Source organism: Ovis aries, chromosome 2, assembly GCF_016772045.2.
Source record: "Ovis aries strain OAR_USU_Benz2616 breed Rambouillet chromosome 2, ARS-UI_Ramb_v3.0, whole genome shotgun sequence".
Taxonomy (NCBI): Eukaryota; Metazoa; Chordata; class Mammalia; order Artiodactyla; family Bovidae; genus Ovis; species Ovis aries.
Genome location: NC_056055.1, coordinates 221,511,966 through 221,532,071, shown reverse-complemented (window position 1 = coordinate 221,532,071; position 20,106 = coordinate 221,511,966). Strand labels below are relative to the sequence as shown.

At 54.0% G+C, this 20,106-nt stretch overlaps 1 protein-coding gene across 6 annotated transcripts; it reads right to left on the bottom strand.

Annotated features, from left to right (window-relative positions):
- Positions 1 to 4,050: 4,050 nt before the first annotated feature.
- On the bottom strand, positions 4,051 to 18,975 carry STK11IP (serine/threonine kinase 11 interacting protein). 6 transcript variants are annotated; one of them, XM_027965234.2, is made up of 25 exons: positions 18,668 to 18,975; positions 15,766 to 15,971; positions 15,482 to 15,556; positions 15,104 to 15,199; positions 14,609 to 14,716; positions 14,412 to 14,483; positions 13,254 to 13,380; positions 12,883 to 12,986; positions 12,672 to 12,767; positions 12,381 to 12,422; positions 12,053 to 12,199; positions 11,791 to 11,875; positions 10,937 to 11,245; positions 10,569 to 10,774; positions 10,148 to 10,264; positions 9,876 to 10,050; positions 9,331 to 9,384; positions 7,988 to 8,218; positions 7,796 to 7,899; positions 6,785 to 6,882; positions 6,508 to 6,686; positions 6,211 to 6,292; positions 5,937 to 6,007; positions 5,186 to 5,433; positions 4,051 to 4,479 (listed from the first exon to the last, which is right to left on the bottom strand). In XM_027965234.2, the coding sequence occupies exons 1-25, from the start codon at positions 18,726 to 18,728 to the stop codon at positions 4,330 to 4,332; spliced, it is 3,243 nt and encodes a 1,080-aa protein (XP_027821035.2). In that variant the 5' UTR covers positions 18,729 to 18,975; the 3' UTR covers positions 4,051 to 4,329. The 6 variants fall into 6 exon arrangements, 5 of the variants coding, with proteins under 5 accessions (XP_027821035.2, XP_027821036.2, XP_060267321.1 ...); XM_027965235.2 differs by lacking the exon at positions 9,331 to 9,384; XM_060411338.1 differs by lacking the exon at positions 14,609 to 14,716.
- Positions 18,976 to 20,106: the final 1,131 nt, after the last annotated feature.

Genomic DNA, 20,106 nt, shown 5'->3' with positions numbered 1-20,106 from the left:
GCTCCTCTGTCCACGGGATTCTCCAGGCAAGAATGCTGGAGTGAGCTACTGTGCCCTCCTCCAGGGGATCTTCTGGACCCAGGGATCGAACCTGTGTCTCTTACATCTAACCTGCCTTGGCAGGTGGGTTCTTTACCATTAGCGCCACCTGGGAAGCCCCCAAATCCTTTTATTCCCTCCATAATCTATTTAATACAAATAGAAGCAAACATGAATGTCTGTTCCACCCTCTCTCACCTTGTTTCTACAGAAAATGTGACATAGTGTCATTATGTACAGTTTCAGGGACTGAATCCTTTCTCTCCACCACCTCAGGCCTCCTCTGCCGGCAAGCCCAAGGCCAAACAGGCAATCGACAAGCACTCGTTGAAAGGGAAAGGCCAGGCTGAGTGGCCAAATCGATCTCTGGGGTCAGTTCAGGGTGTAGAAGTTAAGTCCTGATGACTAACATCTATGCATGCGTGACAGGTGGCAAAGCTGTGGTCCATCAGAGGAGTAATGTCCCGGCGCCTCCTCCAGGTGAAGTGCAGGGCTAAAGGTCAGACACTCCCAGGAATGTGATGGCCTCGGGGGATAACACCAGCACCTCTGTCCTCTAGCTCACCAAACAGCATCCACAGGACAAAGAGTGCAGAGGACTTGTTAAATTGTTACAGAAAACAAAGACAAGCCCAGAGATTTTAAGCAGGAGGAAATGGATGAAGCTTTTCTTTCAGGTCCCCCAGCCTCACACCGCTTTCCAGGTCACCCTGAGATGACTGGAGATTATTCTACCCCATCTGGACCATGACCCAGTGGGGCTTCTGGGAATGTGCTTGTCCACGGACCCGGCCTCCCTGACAGGCGGCTCTGGGCCAGCAGCTGGGGAAGGCCTTCGGCAGGACCAGCACGGACTCTTGTTTGCAGATGGTGCCAAATCACTAATGGGGAAAGGGGTGTGCTCACTGCCAAGAAAGTGGACTAATATTTTTGGGAAGTTTTAATTTGCATCAATTAAAAATTCAGGCCAGCTCTGAGCAAAACAGAAGTAGGTGAACTTATTTCCTGAACCTCTGCACTGTCTTCCCTGGGCCCCTCCAGCCTCTGCAGGCCTATCAGTGAGGGATCCTCCACTGGCCAGCATTTCCCAACCGGCCAGTTCTCAGATTCATACAGTTTTACCCCCACTCTCCTGCCAGACCACACTAGGGCCCTGCAGGGAAGGGGAGAGAAACCATCTGGCTCCAAGAAACAGGAAAAACCCGTCTCTGGAGCCTCAGCACCAGCCTTCAGGTCTGGGTAATGTCTATACACTGAAGGCTCTTTTCTTGAGCTTATCAGCTTTGTATCTTTTGACCAAGGAATATGAGAAACGCTTGGGAAGATTAGATGCTTTAAGTAATGCATGGAACACAGTAAGGGCTCACTAAGCCATGGCATCTTGTTACAGGTGAGGATTGTTTAGGGGTGTTCCTCTGTAAATCTCCGAACCTTAAGTCCTGGCCCCACCACGCCCACTCTGCCGTCCTGGCCCAGAGAGCAGTTGTTTCATGGGAGTCATTTACGAGTACTGGAGAACCTCTCTTGCCCTGAGGTATGCTCTAATGGGCTCTGCGGTAGAACCTGTGTCCTTTTAACCCCTGCTGAGCGAAGGGATGAATAAACGCATCCCATCAGTGGATTTATGAATGAGTATGTAATGCACTTGCTTCAGGAGACAGACAATGCTGACCCACACAGAGGTCAGGAAAGGCAGAGCTGCCAAGAGTGACCCTAACTACCCTAAATGCCTTCTCCCCACTGGGGCCCAGCAGTTCTTCTCCCTCCTCAAAATCCAAGGATCTGGAGACAGGACCTTCAGCCATTCATGAGGGCCTGAGGCTGAGTGACCGTCCCTGGCAGTACTGATTCTTTCTCACACAGTTCCATTCTCCCAGGACCCAGAATTTGCAGAGGGCTGGCTGGGGCAAGGATGGGTCCAGATCGTAGAAGAATTTGTCTGCTCCCTTCCCCAAGCCCTAGGAGCACCCGGGGGTGCTTTTTCCTCCATAACTCAACTTATCTGGGTAATGAGTCCCCACTTCTAACCAACAGAAAAGTTAGCCTAACATTCCAGTGAACTCAGTCCAGTGATTTAAACACAATCGGTTCGACTTAAACTTGGTCGCTTCCCCCCATGGGGGCCAGGCCTATCCCGTTCTCCTGCAGTGGCCCCTGCACACTCTCCAGCACCCTCTCAGCTGGCCTCTGGGCCCCACTACGGGCCCACAGGATCTTCTGGGCCAGCTTCCTTCTCCAGTCGAGGAATATCTGAGCAAGTGTCATCAGCCCTATTCTCTTTTCATTTTTATTGTTTAGTTGATTTACAGTATTGCATTAGCTCCAGGTGTAAAGTGCATCAGTTACATACATATACATCTCCATTATTTTTCAGATTCTTTTCCCATATAGGCCATTACAGTTTGAGTTCCCTCTGCTATACAGTAGATCCTTATTATCTATTTTGTATATAGGAGTGTGTGTATCCATCTCAATCTTCCAATTTATCCCTCCCACTGCTTTCCCCCAGTCACTGAACATTTGTTTTCTACATCTGTGACTCTATTTCTGTTTTGGAAGTAAGCTCATTTGTCCCTTTTTTTAGATTCCACATAAAATATTATACAGTATTTATCTCTTCACGATGACAATCTCTAGGTCCATCCATGTTGTTGCAAGTATTGTTATTTCATCCTTTATATGGCTGAGTAATATCCCATTGGATATATGTACCATATCTTCTTTACCCATTCCTCTGTGAAAGGACATTCACGCTGCTTTGCTGAAAGCCCAGGTTTGAAGTCATATGAGCCTGGACCTGATCAGGTGTCCTCTACTTACTGACGGGATCATGGCCAGTCATTCACCTCCTCTCAGCCTCAGTTTCCTCACCTGTAACAAGATGCCACTGTCTCCCAGGACCTCTGCATGGAGCAGACTATCAGCACGGAACTCAGTGCCTGGCATGTACATGCTCCCGAAATGAAACCCATCTGTTAGTTCTCAAAACCACATACGCACTCAGCCCGAGCCGGGCTCAGGAGTTCAAAGGGAGTCCCCAACACTCCCTTCTCAAGTTCTCTCACAGGACTCATGTACACAAATATATGGGCACCACTACTCCCCTTGGGTTATTCTTGCATGCAGGAAACAGATCCCTACTCAGGCTGCCTCAAGTCACAGTAGGGGTGTATGCAGTGAAGACCCTTTCAGTGCCTCATATCTGGCTCAAATTAGCTAAAGCCAAAAAGAAACGAACAGGTCTCCTTTGGCTCACATAACCTAAAATTCCAGGGGTATCTGCTTCGGGGCACAACTGGAGCCCAGGACTCCATGGACACCACCCATACTTGGCCTCATTCGCCCCACCTACCTCTCGGCTCTGACTCCCTCTCGGCTGGGTTACCCGCCTTTCCCAATCCGCAGCTGCGGGTTTATTCTCTCAGCAGCCCTCCTGGGAAAACCTGCCTCTTTCTTGGTTGGTCTGGCAAAAAGCCAGGCCTGAGGCTTGGTAGGCCAAACCATGGGCATTCCTGAACCACTCACCATGGCTGTGGAGACACAGATAAAGCAGTGGGGTCAACCCACCCAGACCCTGAGCTGAACGAAGCAGTGTGGGAAAGAAGAAGGCAGGGACGAAAACCCCCAGATGCCTGCCCGCCTGCCCTCCCTCCACAGCCCAGCTCTACACACTCGCTCCCCAGTCACACTCCTTTCTAGCTCGCACCACCAGTGGCCTGAGATGCTCATTAGTCCCCAGCTGAAACTCGAGAGAGTGGGAACCTAACTGGCCCAGCTGTTGGTTGGGCAGGGATTTCCTCGCCAGGTCACATGACAGGAGCTGCTGGCTGAGGACAAGTGCCCGTGGGTAGGAGTCCAACTTGATCCCATCAGTGGCGCCAAAGCAGGGTTGGAAGATGGTTGGTATCGCAGTTCAAATGAGGTTGCCTGGCTGGTCCATTATGGGAAAGCCACAGGCAGAGCAGTTTCTATAAGAAGTGGAGGGGGGAGAGGGGCAGCAGGCCTCACGAGTGACACAGCCAGATGCCCCTATGGCATCTGAAATGCAAACAGCTTTATTGATACCTGAGGAAAGCGCAGGAGAAACACTCCTTCTGACCACTCGGCCCATTCCCTGGGGCCAGGTCAACGAGAAGCCAGACTAGTCCTCTCACCCTGCCCGCGCGCCGGGGGTCATCCAGGGCCTTGTTGGCCAGTGCCCAGAGGCCAGACAAGTCAGCAGCCAGAGTATGGAGAGAGGACATCTGTAGCCGTGGTTTCCATGGCAGGGGCGGGGCCAGCCCGGCAGCCTCACTGGTCAAGGTCCAGAGCCTCCTGGGTCACAGTTCGGAGTCCAATGGAAAACAGTTCCTCCCAGGGCTTCCGGATCCAGGCCAGCAGGGCCGTCAGCTGCTCTGGACACACAACTCGGAGTGCCCAGAAGCTCTCCAGCCGGGACACCTGGCATACAAGCAGCAGTGAGGTGAGACACACGAGGGCCGTGCCCAAGCATGGGGGCAGCGGAGCGGGTCTCAGGAGGACCCACTGCCCCTCCCGGTTCAAGGCCTCTTCTCGCCCCTAGGCCTGTCTCTCTCCAGAAAAGATCCTGACTCTGAGCTTTTAAAACAGAACCCAATTGGCACCGATGGATGACCCACCAAAAGGGCTTTCTCATTTACCACTTTGTGTCTTTAATCCTCCCTGCTTTCAGACTGTCAGTTCTGGGGTCCACTCCAAGGAGTCGCTGGGACTTAGTCCCTGGCTCTGTCATTTATGACCTGGGCCCACTGGTTAACACCCCCCACCAGCCTCAGAGTCCTCAACTGTAAGTGAGCTAAAAACCATACTGCCTCCTCACATAGAGGCTGGCACACAGGCCCAAAGAGACACGAACTCCAAGTGGCGCCTGCTTCATCAGGGCCTCCGAGCTCACACAAGGCTGGGCTTCAAGTCCACAGTGTCCCCACTGCCCGTAACTGCCTCCTCGCTACTGTTCACACCCCGCGACAGCCTCCCAGGTCCCAGCACCCTGTTCTCTGCGTCCCCTCATCATGACTGCCTGTGGTTAGGTTCCCTAGAGCCCAGATCCTAGTCTTCCTAGACCCACTTGCCGCACTGCCCCCCACCGCCGCCTCCCCACCCCACCCCTCTCTCGTTGGCTCCACACCTCGTCATAGAAGACCAGCCGCAGGGCCTCCGGGGCCACTCGATACAGCAGCACAGAGCTCAGGCTGCTGAGGGGCTGCTGCTCCCTGACGCTCACTGAGGGGCCTGGCCCAGGGGGTGGGGCCTTCTCAGATGCTTCGCCAGATGCTGCTGGAGAAGGGGGCTCTGCCTGGGACCCTGCAGGGTCCTCATCTAACAGGTACAGGGTGGACAGAGTCAGCAACAGGGACACAGGGCAGGCAACGGGTCCTAGGGTATAAGAGACAGAGTGAGGCCCAGAGAAGAAAGCCGTGGAACAGCCCAGATCCCCAGGCTGGTGTCCCAGTGCTGCTTCGGAGAGGAGGAGTGACCACACTGAGGCGGCCACAGCACGGCCTGTGCCTCTGGGGCCACAGTCCTCCCTTCCCCAAACTCCAAGGATCTCTAGCCTCCAAAACCTCTGAAGCCAAGTCAGAGGGAACTTGACCCACTCCCACCCCTACATCAGAAAGATGCACCCGCTCTCCCCTTCACCAAAAGCGTAGGACGGGGCAGACTGAGATGATCTGCTCCACTTCCCACAAAGCCTGGGCCCCGAAGCAAAGGTCCCTGAGCAATAAGACACCCCATGTCACACCCTGGACCCTCCAGAGAGGCCGGGACACTGAGACTGTTACTGGGTGGAAGTCCACATCCCGGCACTGTGAATTACTACAAAGGCACGAAGAGGTGCCAGGGGGCTGGAGGGCTGGAAGGCCGGGGCCAAATCTTACCTTCAACCAGGAACGCTCGAAGGTAGAAGAACCCGGGAGGCTCTGAGGAAGAGTCTGTCTTCAGTAGTGGCCTAGGGAGAAGGCAGCAGGCCCAGGAAGGAGCAGTCAGCCACGGGATAGGAAGAGCCACAGTGGGGGTGGAGTGAGGAGAAGGCGGCAGGCCCAGGTCAGGAGGCTCGGGCGCTCAGGACTCCACCCGGGGCTTGTGAGGGGAGGGGCTGCGCTCCACGAGCAGCCATCTGGGCCTAGCCTGGCCTCAGCCCCCTCAACTCACCAGAGCCTGTGCTTCGGGGTCACCTCCTCCTCCGTGGCGCTGAAATTGCTCCTCCGCGTGGGGGGCAGGGACTGTAAGACATCTGGACAGAGCCAGCCGGGGACAGGGAGCCCTCAACGACTCCGGCTCTTCCATCCCAACCTCTCCACACCTTCCCATCCTCCGCGCTGCGGAACCTCCAAGAGGGATGGGTCCTGTTACCGCCTGTCTTCACTGCGGGCGCCACACCCAGAGCTGCAGTCCACAGCCCCCCCCCCCGCCCCACCCGGCCTCCCTCCTCCCCCTGCCCCTGCTCACCGGTGAGCTCCTCCAGGAAGGCCTGGCAGCACTTGGCTTCTCGGGGCAGCAGGACACAGGGCCCCGCCCCAGCTGCCCACTCCAGCCGCAGGCTCTGTCCCGCCAGGCCCAGCTCTATGTGCCGCAGGTCCTGCAGGGGAACGGCCAGGGCCAGCTGCAGCCAGCTAGCTGGGGGCCCGCTGTGGAGACGGAGAGGGCAGAGTAGCAAGAAAGAGTGAGAGCAGGGTCAGAGCGTGGGGGCCCGGGCCCTTCCCTGGCAGCGGCCCCACCCACTCACCAGATCTCCCCTGTCACCTTCAACACGTAGAACCTTTGGTCAGATACAACCACGAGACACAGAAATTCCCCGGGGTGGCCTGCCAACGCCAGCGGCACCTAAGGGGAAGAGGAGGTTGGCAAGAAACAGAGAGGGCTAGGGAGGCGGCCGGCAGACTGAGGGCCGAGCTCCTGGTGACACTGCTCACCCATCCGGCCTCTCCATCGGCCTCGCTCTCTAGCCCACAGCCCCGCCTGCACTCGGACCCACATCAGGCTCTGAGCAGGTCTCCCTGACCACCATCTCGCCCCCTCCAGCCCACCCTCTGAGAGGACTGCCGCCCCCAAATACAAAACCCACCGCCACTCCCCAGCTCCCCAGACTTCAGAGGCTCCACAGGCCTTGGGATCAAGTCCGAGCTACGGCAGCAGACACCAGATGATGCTTCCAGGCTCCTCTCAGGACACCTGCCTTGCCCACACCCTGGCTGCGCCGCTCAGTCACTTCTCCCCACCAGCTCCTCTCAGGCCTCAGAGCAGTTGCTGCCTCCTTTCCCTAAAACACTCTTTTTCTCCCTCCCGTCACTCATCCTGCAGGAAGGAGAGGCTTCCCAGGCCCACACAGGCTGGATCAGATGCCTGTCAAGGACCTGAGCCTGATTCTGGCACAGGCACACCTCATCGTGGCTGCCTGTTCCTCATCCCAGGATGGACGATGGAGAGCAAGACTGCGGACTCTAGGCCCTCGGTGTCCCGCAAGTGCTCACAGATCCAGAGAGGGATCTGTGGCAACAATGGCCAGAGGCTGCGCCCGACAGCCCGCAGACACCAGCTACAGGGTGAGCAGCATCCTCCCCGTGGGACAGGGGAGACTTCGAAGGCTCAAATACCAAGGAGCAGGTCCAGAGCCACACTGAGAGTCACTGCCGGCATTCAAACTGGAAGCCGGGCCTGGTGGCTCCAGAGTGACTGACCAGTTTGCTGTGCTGCAAACAGGCAGGGGGGCACAGGGCAGGGCCGGGCTGGCACAGACCTTGAGGCAACACTGGAACTCCTCCTGGGCATCAGTGAATACCTCGACGTCCAGGAAGAGCCGGAGTCGGTGGTCCACGGAGCGGAGGCCGCAGCGCTCAGGGGCTGGGGGTGAGTGGTGGGCCGTCAGCCCGCCCGGGCCACCCCAGCACCCCTCCCCCAACACCACCTGTCTCTGTTTGCCTAGACTCACGTGGGCTGAGGCTCCAACTGTGGTGGTCATGGGAGGCCAGGGCCTGGGATGGGGCACTGCCAGCCCCATTGCTGGGGTCACTGTGGCCACGAGGGTCGTGGACAGCACCCAGGGACTGCGAGAGGGCCGGGGATTGCTCTTCTTGTCTCCGCTCCCCACTGGGGGTTCCCGGGGACACAGCCAGAAGAACCACGTGATCACTACCACAGTACGGACACACAGCAGATGATTCTGAAGGGCAGATGTACACAGCTCATCAACCACACACACACACACACACACACACACACAGATATACACACTCATAACATCCCTCCCCCCGACCCCACCCCCCTGTGCTCACAATACTCCCTCCCCACTCTGGGACTCGCCTGGGCCCCATCTCCAGCTTCACACGCTCCCCATGCTCCCACCTAACCTGATGCCCTCAGCAGGCCAAACTGCTGACCAATCACCCCCCATCCTAGTGACAGATGAGCAGGCCCCCAAGCTCCTCAATATAGCTGCCTTCTCATTTTAGGAGGCCCTTTCAGAGAGGACCACACCCACCCAGGCCCTGCTGGGGGCCCCTTCCACAGCCCTGGGCTGCGCATGTACTTGAAGTCTAAGAGCCCAGAAACAACAGATAAGGGTCCAATTCCAGGTTCTCTGTGCTTGGTTCCCCATCTGTGAGACGGGGATGATGACAATCCTAGAGGGTTGTCAGGACAACTGAATGGAATTGGGTAAAGAAACCAGGACACAGATCAGCGGTGAGACAAGAAACACTCTTTGAGCAGCTATGACGTGCTGGAACATGCTAGACCCTTTGACAGCTATATCCAAACTCTCCGCAGACACTGGAGTGAGGAAAGCAAGTGAGGAAAGCAAAGATGGAGTCACTGATGCGCCCTGCCAAGGCCACGTAGCTGGGGTCAAGGCAGCAGCTACTGTGTGTGGAAGACCTCGGTTCTAGCCAGGCATGGTTCCTGGTGCTGTTCTGTCACACTGAAATCTCCTCATGTCACGGGGCAAGTCCATCCTCTTCTTTGCTCAGACGAGGTGACTGAGGCTCAGATCAAAAGAGACCGGAGCACATAGGAATGTACAAGACTAACACCACCACCGAAGGGACGCCAGGACCACATGACCCTTAGAGTACAGACAGGGTCTGGGACAGGGCAGGGCTGTTTCTGTTATACACACTGTACTGCTGGGCTTGCAGCTGCCCAGGCAAGTTCAGGTTGGAGAATGAATGAAGAGGGCTCAATTTCTGAATAAAATTTAAACCCCAGTTCCACTACTGCCAGGGGAAAAAAAACAACGTGATTAATAAAAATCAAACATTTCAGTGCAGGTGTTACCAAAAATACTTTTTTCCTCTTCAATGTCTTCAAAGACACGGCTTTTTGACTGGTCTGCAATGGAAAAATCTGTCATCTTAACAAACAGGATGTGAAGAAATGCCATGAAGTGTTACTCAAGTGACTCACAGGGTCGGTCAGGGAAGGACAACCTAAGCCCCCTCACACAGCATCCCACTACAGCTGCCAGACAGCCCAGCGCTGCAGGGAGTGCTCGTATGTTTTACGTGGCTTCTGAAATAGTAGCCCAAAAAAAGGAGGGAAATGCTCCAAGTTATGGAAAAATAATGGGTACGTTTAAGCAGTTAGAGACTGTACTTCCTGACTTAAGAGAAAAAGAGGATGTAGTTTTTGTTTGTTTTTTGCAGGCAGACAATTTTAATTTTTCCTCCAGGCTGAAAAGTTGCCCCTCCACCACCCCCCCCCCCCCCGCCGCCCCGCTCCTTTCTTCCCTAGGGCTCCCCCTCCACACTCTCAGCTCAAAGACATTTTCCCTGAAGCAGCAGGAGGCGCATGGACACTGAGGTCAAGGGCAGGGATGGTACCTGTCTTTCGGAACAGCGGCCTCCAGCCTTCCTCACTGTCCAGCCCCAACCTGGGCTCCTCTGGCTTGAACTCACGGCCACAGCGCAGACACTGGAGTCTGTCCCCTGGCAGGGCCCCCACTTCCTCAAGCTGATGCTGAGAGGTGGCTGCTGGGGTCAGCACAGCTAGCAGCTCCTGAAACACGGTGACCGGACACAGCCGTGAGCAGGACCCGAGTCCTCAGGTTTCCAGCCTCCCCCAGCTGCCTGGGCCCTGTGCTAGGTTCCGTCACCTGGACAGCTGCCTGGGCATCCGGCTCCAGCACCACGTAGCGACGCAGCTGCCGGTCGGGGCAAATGTAGGAGAAGCGGAGAACAAGGATGGGGCCCTGGGGTCGTGGATCTGAGCCCTGCACAGGAAGAGGCGGTCAGCAAGATTAGGGTTATGCTGAGAGCATGATGGAAACGATAGCTCTGGACTCCGCAAAAATGCTTTTGCTGACAGCCACGCTGCAGCCCAGGAGCTCTGCCCCTCAGCCAAGCCTCCAATCCGCCTGGGGCCTGCCTCTGCCCACTTAGTGCCCCTCCCTGGCTCCAAGCGCAGTGACAGAGCATGGGAAACACCCAGCCCATTGCCTGACCAGGTTGTCAAGAGTCAGTTCCAGAAAAAAAAGCCTAGCACCCCCTCTAGAAGCCCTGCTCCTTACCACTCACCTCAGGCACCTGCTCGCTCTGGGTCTGGGTCTCTGCCTCTATCTCAGCTGCCTCCAGACTCCGGAGCTCAAGCCGTTGCAGGGTTCGAGCTGCTTGTAGTTCCACCTCAAACAGGTGGCCTGTAGTGACCCAGAGAAAGCACTCCCTGCCCCGCACGCCCTCAGGCCCCTCCAGGGGACACACCAACATGGGCCGGCAGAGCTCCACTGAGGAGAGACAGAGAGTGGGACACCGTGAGGAGGGAGAGGCAGCCAAGACTTGGCCCCCGCTATGGGGTGGCCGTCCATCCCCACACTTGGGCCTTCCTGACTACTGGACACACGACCACCACCTGGCTCCGGGCTCCCTCGCAGCCAACGAGTGCTCACCCTCCACTTCACTTTGCTCCTCTCCTCCCTCCTCTTCTCCCTGCTTCTCCAGCTCCTCTTCTCCCTGCTTCTCCAGCTCCTCTTCCTCCTGAGGCTCTGGCTCTGGCCAGACCTCCTCTGCCACTTCCTGTGGAGACTCCTCCTCAGGGGGTGGAGGGCTGGGCACAGGCCCTGGGCTCAGGGTGTCCGGGGACAGCGTGTTGAGGGCAGAGGCCTCCAGGTGATTCCGATACTGCAGCCAGTCGCAGCCAAAGCGCTCCCGAAAGCTGCTCATGAGTTCCAGCTCCCGATGCTGCTGCACAAACCACCCTGGGCAGGTGCGGGAGCACATGGCTTAGCAAGCCCGGCCCCACCACAACCCCCAGCCACCCCATCTTCTGGGCGTGCTCCTCAGGGTGAGGTAAAAAAGAGGGTATGGTGGCAGGGGACGGCCAGTTCAGAGGGAAGCCGAAGTCTGCCCTTTCAGCAGCAGGTGCCGAAGCGAGTTCTGTGTGACACTGAGGTCACATGCAACTCAGAAGCACAACATGCCTGCCGCTTAGAGAGACTCAAGAGACAGGGCAGCGCATTTAAGGTCCGGAAACGTCCTCTAGTTTAACCCAGCTTTTCCCAAATTGATGGGGCCACAGGATCCTCTCATTATCTGACCCGCTGACATCCAACAAAGATAACGTTCCCTGAAAAACCCTTTGGAAAGTGCTGCCCAGGAGCAGTCTCTTCTCCTTTCCCTAGACTGAAACAGGAAGGACAACGAGGTCCCCGCAATGCTCCACTCCACCAAAAAGAGAAGTCCTCTCGACTAGGAGAGGAGTGCGTGGGACTGAGGCCTGGGTGCTGGGGGTGGGCTGACTCACCAGCCGGGGAGGGGTCCAGCGTCCGGGGCTCTGGGTCGGTGTCACTGGGTTCCGAGATACTCGCCCGCCTCACGCGGACTCGGCTCTGAGGTTGGGAGAGGGATCCCAGGTTCTATGAAAGCCAGTGGCCTCCCACCCAACCCACCCGGAACACCCACCTGCAGGCAAAGACATGCCCTGACCACTCCCAGGACCTCTGTAGCCCAAAGCCCCCATAAACACACCCCGGCTCAGGCATGAGGCAGCCTAGGACCCCATTTACCTTCACCTTGCGGAGCCGGGGCTGGGCCACAACACCCCCCGACGAGGGGCTGTCACTCAAGTCAGGGCCACCAGAAGTTTCGATTGTACTCCCCACTGGCCAAGGCGGAGGTGGTACCAAGGTGCTGAGCCCAGAGGACGTGGAGGTCTGGTATGGGAGAACAGGAAGGAGACAGAGGTTGGAGCCAGGGCGCACCCCTCTTCCGCCCACGCTCACCAACGGGGGCTTACCTTCCAGCTGATCGGACAGACCCTTCCTGGACACCCCTCTGTTTCCCTCGGCTAGCACCCTCCCTTCACCTCCACCCCGTCACTCCCGCCACACGAACCTGTAAATCAGTCAGTGACAAGGCCTTTCCATCGAGAAGGAACTGAGCAGAGATAAAAGGGGAGGGCGGAGTCGGTGGGAGCACACACTCTGGGGAGCCCCTAGCCAGGGTTGGGAGCCCTCCTTGTCCTGTAAGGACCAGCAGCTTCAGTGAGGGGAAAAGGCATAGCAAGGCAGTAGTGTGAGGCCTCGGTCCCTCACCAAGGGATGTGGGGAAAGGCAAGAGCACGCAGGGGTGAGGGAGGCCTAGGCAAGAAAGGGAACGCAGAGCGGACGTGGGCAGACCACTCACCCCAGCAGCAGTATCCCTGGCACGGGGCGACAAGTACCGGGCGGTGGCCACTCGGTGCTCAGGGTGGAACCACAAAGGGTTCCCCTCCAGGTAGAGCTGGGCACAGGAAGAGGAGACTGAGGTGGGCCTGGGGCCTCCTTATATGAGGAAGAGGGCTGACCCACTCAGCATGCGGGGAGGGGGGGCACGAAGCCGGCTTCCCGGTCCTCACCTTGCGCAGCTCCGTCAGCAGCCACAGTGGCGCCAGCTCCCTGTGTCTCTCCAGCAGGTTGTAGGCCACATCCAGGTGCCGCAGGTTCCGCAGCTGTTCCAGGCCTGGGGCAGAGATGAGAGGGGAGGTGTGAGCAAGGCTGTGGGTGAGCAAGGGTGGAGGGGCGTGGGGAGGGGTGGAGTGGAGTGGAGTGGAGGGGGCGTGCTGGGGGAAGGCATGGCAGAAAGGCCAGCCTGGGCACCCCACACCTGTCTGAGGGCCGCAGGAGGCTCTGGTAGGCACACGCATCCCAGGCCACCCTGAGTCTCATACTGCCCCCATTCCCTTCCATGCTGGACTGCTCCCCCACCCTAGCACAGTCCCCCACTCACCATGCAGGCTCTGGAGCTCATTGCCCCGCAGAATCAGGGTTCCCAGAGCAGCCCCTGAGGGTCCCATTTTCGGCACCAAACGCAGGTGGTTATAAGAGATGTCCAGGTGACAGAGCTCAGACAAATCCTGGGAGGGGATGGAGGGGCAGTAACGAAGAGTCTCTCCTTGACCACTCTCTAGCCAGGCTTCTCTGAATCCTCTTCCTGACTAAGCCTCAAACTTGGCCTACAAAGACTACAGATTCTCAACACAAATGATTTCACCTGTCCCTCTATCAACCCCCACATTAAGGCGAATAAATCTACCAGTTTCTCACAGCTCCAGAATGATCACCCAGCCCCCTGACATCACTGCCCAGGAAAACTCAAGGTGGCAGAAGGATTTAGTTTGCTTCAGACAACAGCAGAAACATCGGGCCCGGCTCTCTGCCTCCGTGGGGCTTTGACAAGAGCCAATTAGCAAACCAGACAGGTCCACATGGACGAACACCCTTTCCTGTTTTTCGTACACATCCACTTTCCCAACTTCAGAGGAACCCAACTAGGGTTTGGTCGAAGAGAGAATCTGCCCAAGCCCCCACTGTCCCACTTCCCACTGCCTCATACTCCCTTGAAAATGCTCACCTCTGCACAAATCAAACTGGAGTTTAGTTCACACTGAAAAGCTTATGACGGATTAAAATAGTTTTACTACTAATTAAATATCACCAATAGTTTTTTGCCATTTTAACCAGAATCCAGCTTTATCTCTGACAGGGAGACATGGGAAAAAGGTTCTTCAAGTTCACCATGAAAGCCTTTACTGAGCTAGACCCTGAGCTAAGTAACATCAGATACTCTTCACAATCATTTTCATACTATAAAAGTACTCCTATGATATGTACTTTACAGATAAAAAAATTGAGAGATTAACTAATTTGTCCCACAGAGATTAGGAGTTGAGGTTTGAACACTGGTTTGTCTTATGCCAGAGTCTGTGCCTCCAAAGAGTACTGCCTCCCAGGATGCGACTCCATGGGGAGTAGGGGTGGGGAAGCAGGGGGGTGGCAGGTGGGAGGTAAGAGCAAGGTGGGAGCAAAAGGAGTCTGGAAGGGAAGGTCTCAGCAGAACAAGTGGAGGCCCAGGTGGCACCCACCCCGCCAGGCTGTTCATACTCACCATCAGGAAGCCCTTGCAGTCTTGGACTTGATTGTGGCTCAGGTTCAAGAAGCGAAGAGCTGACAAGAGACGCTTAGGGGAGATAGGGACAGGAAGCAGAAAATCAGACGTCCCCAGGCAGCCAACTGGCTCTCCACCCTAAGGGCCCATCCCTGTCATTCCCCAGTTTCCCAAAGCCCCTCCTGAGGCTCGCTCACCAGGGAGCTGTCTAAGGCAGTCAGGGAATTGTAGCTGAAGTCAGCAGACAGCAGAGCCAGCCAGGGCAGGGCAGAGCAGAAGTCACCGCCGCAGGCTGACAGCAGCTCCTGCACAGACAGGTGGGTGCTATTACCTCCACTCTCTGCCCCTTACCACGCCAAGGCCACGCTCTGTTACCTGGCCATGCATTCACGCTATATACCAGGCTCTGTCTGGAGATGCAGACTTAAAGAAAGCCCAAGACCCCCTTCCTAAGGAATGTGAGCAGACAGAGCAGTGGGGGAGGCAGACGTGAGAATGTCAAACACAATATGCTCAGTGTGACTGTAAACTAGACGGGCACAGAGTGCTGTGGGAACACAGCAGAGGGAGTGAAGACACTGTACAGCAGGAGGCAGGAGGCAGGGCAGGCTGCAGAGAAGCGGGAACATCAGAGCTTGGTCCTCCATGTCCCTCAGGACAAGGCTGCCGGGCTTGCCCCTGACCTTCCTTACCTCTAATGCCTGGAGGCTCCTGCTGCAGATCAGGGTCTCCAGCTGGGAATAGATGCCACGGAGGCCACAGAGGCAGTGGAGGGGGACACCTCGGAGCTGGAACAAGCGAAGGGAAGGAGGGAGGGAGGGAAGAAGACTGAGCTTCACAGAGGACAGATGTCTCATCCCCACCTCCCAATGGGGAGGAGGGGAATGATGACAAAGCCACCTATGGTTCAGGGCAGCCTTAAATGGAAGAGTAGGTGGTGCATCACTGCAGAGCAACAAGCCCACCTCGGTCTGCCCCCGACACCCCACCAAGAGGCCACCTCCCTGTCCCTGCCCCAAATGTCTGCTCAAGCCAGGTTTTGTGCACCAACATCCCCCAGTGCCCCATACCTCCAGCTGCCGAAGGGACTTGAAGGGAAAAATTTTGATGGGCCCTGAGAGGCCAAGACCTGGGACATGGACCAGCTAAAAAAAAAAAAAAAAACTACTCAGGTCACTGAGGCCCACCACACGTCCCTTTCCTTGGCCTCCCTTCCCTAGCACTGCCAAGCACAGCCCTCTCCTCGCCTGGGTCTGGGCCCTACAGGTCTTGTGCACGCATGCCACACCCTCAGCCCCACCTCCACTCTTCTCTTGTGCTCTCAGTACCCCCAACCCCATCCCCATCCCAGAACCTTGAGTGAAAGCGTTTTCTGCAGCACGTCAAAGAGGAACTGAAGCTGGAGGATGATGGGCGAGTCAGCAGGGTGGGAGGGCAGAGCCACAAAGCCTGTCTGGCCAGGGCCCCATGGCCCCAGATGCAGCTCAAATACATGGTTCAGGTGCTGCAATGTGGCAGTCAGCAGGGTCAGGGTGCTATGGCCAGACAGCACCACATCCCCTACAGGGAAAGGGGCAGACAAGAGGAGGACATAAGAAAAGGCTCTTTCCATTTATTCTAAGACTTACGACCCCAGGAAACAACCACTCCCATCCATAGACCCGATCGAATTCTCCACAACAGGATCAAACTTCACCACTCTTCCTCGCTCAAGAATTCAGTGGCTCTCCGCTATCTTTCAAAACGTCCTAAGTTTTCCGCCTGATAGATTGCTTCACTACAAGACTCCAGCTTTTCTGAATTTCCCTTACGCCTTCTGCTCAAAGACCCTGGCATACTCACAGTGCTGGCAACAGCGCTGGTTCCTAGCTTCCTCATTTTCTGACACACCCCCTTCCACTCTGCCCAGCTCAAGACCCACCTTCTCCAGGAAGCTTTCTCAGCAAGCACCGCTGCAGAACTTTTCACCATAATTACTAGCTTTATGTGAGAGCCAACAAGAAGTTTTATCTGTATTTCTTTGTCTCATTGTACAAGGAACATGTGCACTTCCAGAAACTTCCAAACAACACTAAAATGCATGCCAAAAAAGTAACCACTCATTTAAGCACTAAGGTATTGCTACTGCTCTCCACGTTAAAACTGCCTTCTCTCGTCCTTGAGGGCATCTTCTGGTATTCATTACTGCATCTAAAAAAATACAGCTGCAAGGCCCTACTGTACAGAGCAGGGAGCTATATTCAATACCTTGTGATAAACCACAGTGGAAAAGAATAGAACGTATATGTGTGTATAACTGAGTCACTTTGCTATACAGCAGAGCTTGGCATAACATTGTAAATAAATTATACTTCAATAAAAATAAATAAACTACAAGGTAGGTATTGAGATTTTTAAGTTTCTTGGAAAAAAATAAGGATTGACTAGAACGATTTTGCAGAAATAATACAGAGAGATCCCCATACCCTTATATGTAACCACCAATGGTTTTATTTTATATGGAGTACAATAACAAAATCAGGAAATTAGCATTGTGGACAAGGTGTACATATAGTTCTATGCCATTTTGTTACATATAGGTTCCTGTAACTACTACCACAATCAAGATATAAAACTATTCCATCACTGCAACACTCTCCCTCCTGCTACACCTCTAGTCACTTGTGTGCCTGTGCACATGGACTCACACACACACACCCCATCAGCCCTAACCTCTGGAACGAAGTCAGATTCTTGCTAAATAAGTTATCAAATCCTACAACCTTGTATGAAGGATTTTCTATGTACTAGACAGTAAGGATAGATACAGACAAGGTTCAAGGACTCTCCCTACCCTGAAAGAGCCTCCCAGTCTAGAAGAGGAGATAAGACATGTGCACAGTTAATACTACAAGCCAGAAAGTAAAAATGCTATATGGATACCATCAACAGGAGTGCAGAGAGATGGAAAGGGAGCTAACATTGAATACTATGTGCCAGACATACGTTATTCCATTTAAACTTCACCAAAATCTCCTAAAAAGCACTGTTAATACCTTCTTACAAATATGGAAACTGGAGCACAGAAAAGTTAAGAATCTCAATTGAGATCATAAATCTGATAGGAAGTTGTTATTTCCATCTGTTCTCAAAGCCAACCAGAATTTCTACAACTAAGGCCAACCATTACTGAACAACTCCAATGGCTCCACTGTGCCTAGGCTTGGAAGAAAGAAACTATAATAATTACTACCAATTTTGAGTGCTTACTATATACGCAATCACTGTTCTAAATGCTTTATATGAATTGAAATGAATCCCCACAGCAATCTTTCAGTTAAGCACAATCAGTATCCCATTTTGCTGATGAGGAAGAACTAAGGCTCAGAAAACTTGAACAATTTGGTCATGTTTGAAAGAGCTGGGATTCCAACCCAGGGGCTTTTAATTATCCTATACGTCATGCTTTGCCACTGTCAACTACAAATTGGCATTTGCCATTGGCACTTGTCATCCACCTCTACAAGGATTAAATCATGTGCTACTGCAGCTGCTGATTCTCAACATCCCCTGAAAAGAGTTTATGGTGGAGAGCAGAAATGAGGAGCTCAGTGCTCTGGAACAACAACAAAAAAAAAACCTAGCATCACAGGTCTTCAGATAGTTAGATATTTTCAGGAGCCAATTTTATTATGAACCCAATTCTTGTATCTCTTCACATCTAGCACTCCTCATAAAAACAGTAAAATCCTTCGAGGTGACAACTGCTCCTCAACACTAGCAGAAACGGTCTGCAAAAAAATATGTGCTTGATAGCATTTACTCTCCCTCCACCAAAATCACATATATACTGACCTTACTCCCTACCTCTTTGGAGCAGCTTCTCAGAGCCACCTGAGATGCTAGTTCATGGGCTATAGTCCTCATTTTGCCCAAATAACACTTTTTTTAAGTTAGCACCACAGATCAACGATTATGACTAGTCCTTGGTCTAGAAGGACTTACGGCCAAGTAACGAGCACTCCCCTCTATGAGTATCAGAGAAGACAAGTAGCACCCAAAGTTTGGCCTAGAAGGATGGCTAAGATTTAGACAGTCAAAGACAAAGAGCGACAGAGCTAACAAACTCTGGGAGGAGTAGAGAATTTAATTCTTTGACACCTAAACCCTCGTGACCCTAAACAGCTGTAACCTCATGACTCCTAACGAGCCACGTCTGTAGAACGTAGGAAGTTGCCCCTCTCGCCCAGCCTCAGCCCAACCGGAAGTTCACTCACCGGACTCGCGCAGAAGCCCCGCGAGCCTCCACACCAGAGAGTCCCGCGGGGCGGTCGTCATGGCCACAGGACGCTGGGGGCGGAGCCAGAGAAAAGAGGAAGCGGAAGAGCTTCAGGTGGTAGCAGTGCCAAAACGCCAGGACGTCCGCGCAAACCGAAGCCTCGCGGAGAACAAAAAAAAAGCAAACCAGAGGGCGAGAAAGAGCTCCTCTTTGGTTCCCTTTCAAAGAGCATAAGGCCTGACCAGCCAGGCTGACCTTCCTGTGTGATCCTCCCACCAGCTCTACCGCCGGGCGCCTATCAATAATAGACAGGAAGTCCCGCCCCGGAAGAGAGGCGCTCGGAAGGGACGGCCGAAAAGTAAGCCTTGCGCTGCCGGAAACCATGTCGTAAGTCGTGCGAACGTGTCGAATGGGGGCGGTGCCCGCTGGTTCGGGTGAAGGCGCTCCGTTCCGCGTCTCAGCTGCCTGAGCCCAGACTCCAATCCCAAGCTGGGCCTCTGCCGTCCCTGCCCCTCTGTGGGCCCCGCAAGGCCTGAGACAGCCACTGAGCTCGGCTGGGGCCGCTCTGGGTCAGTGAGGAAAATCTGACTCCTTGTTTGCAGACTGGGCGGGGAAGCAAAGTTGAGAGAAAAGGAGTTTTCTGTTACTGAGGAAAAGACTTACTCAAACACTCATCCGAACATTCCTTTTTCAGTTAAAGGAGAGCGTGTCCGCCATGGGAGGCAGTTTTTTCACATCTGTATGAAAGAGCTGGGGCTGGCGGAGGCGCCATTTCTGGGGTCCCTTCGACCGTTTTTCCTTCATCTTCACCCAGACTCGCTTTTCTTTTTCCTTCGTGAATATCATCCTCTCATATTAGCTTCGTAACGCTCCGCGTGCACCACGTCCTTTATTTTTCCTTTGTTTTCGACTCCTAACACTTGAATTTAAAAGTTATTGTTTCGAGTTTGAAAATGTGAAAGTAGATTCACAAAAGCCTATGTTACTTGGGAAGGTCATTCAATTAGTAACCGATAGCTCCGAGACTGCCGAGTTCCCACTGCTGCTTTCACCTGGTCCTGGTCAAATACAGACGTCGACTACAGAATTAACGAGTAATGCCTCTTAACAGAATTTCTTGTTTTTAGGGAGGGCTTTGTTTTTTTTTTTTTTTTGATGTAATGCCCAATCTTCTGATTTAGTTTTAAAATTAGTGGTAGGCCAGTTGAGAGTAGGAATAAGGTCATAGTCATTTTTATTCCGAGTTACAAAATTTGAAAGATCTTTTATGAAGACAAAATATTTGAAATGGCAACTTATGCCTCTAAAGCACACAACTTTGCGACTATGGCATACTATATGTGACTTGAACCCAGAGCCTAAAAGAAGTGAAACAGACTAACAGGAAGCACATCATGAACAGCAAAGCAGTATACAAATATAAAGTAACAGTGGGAC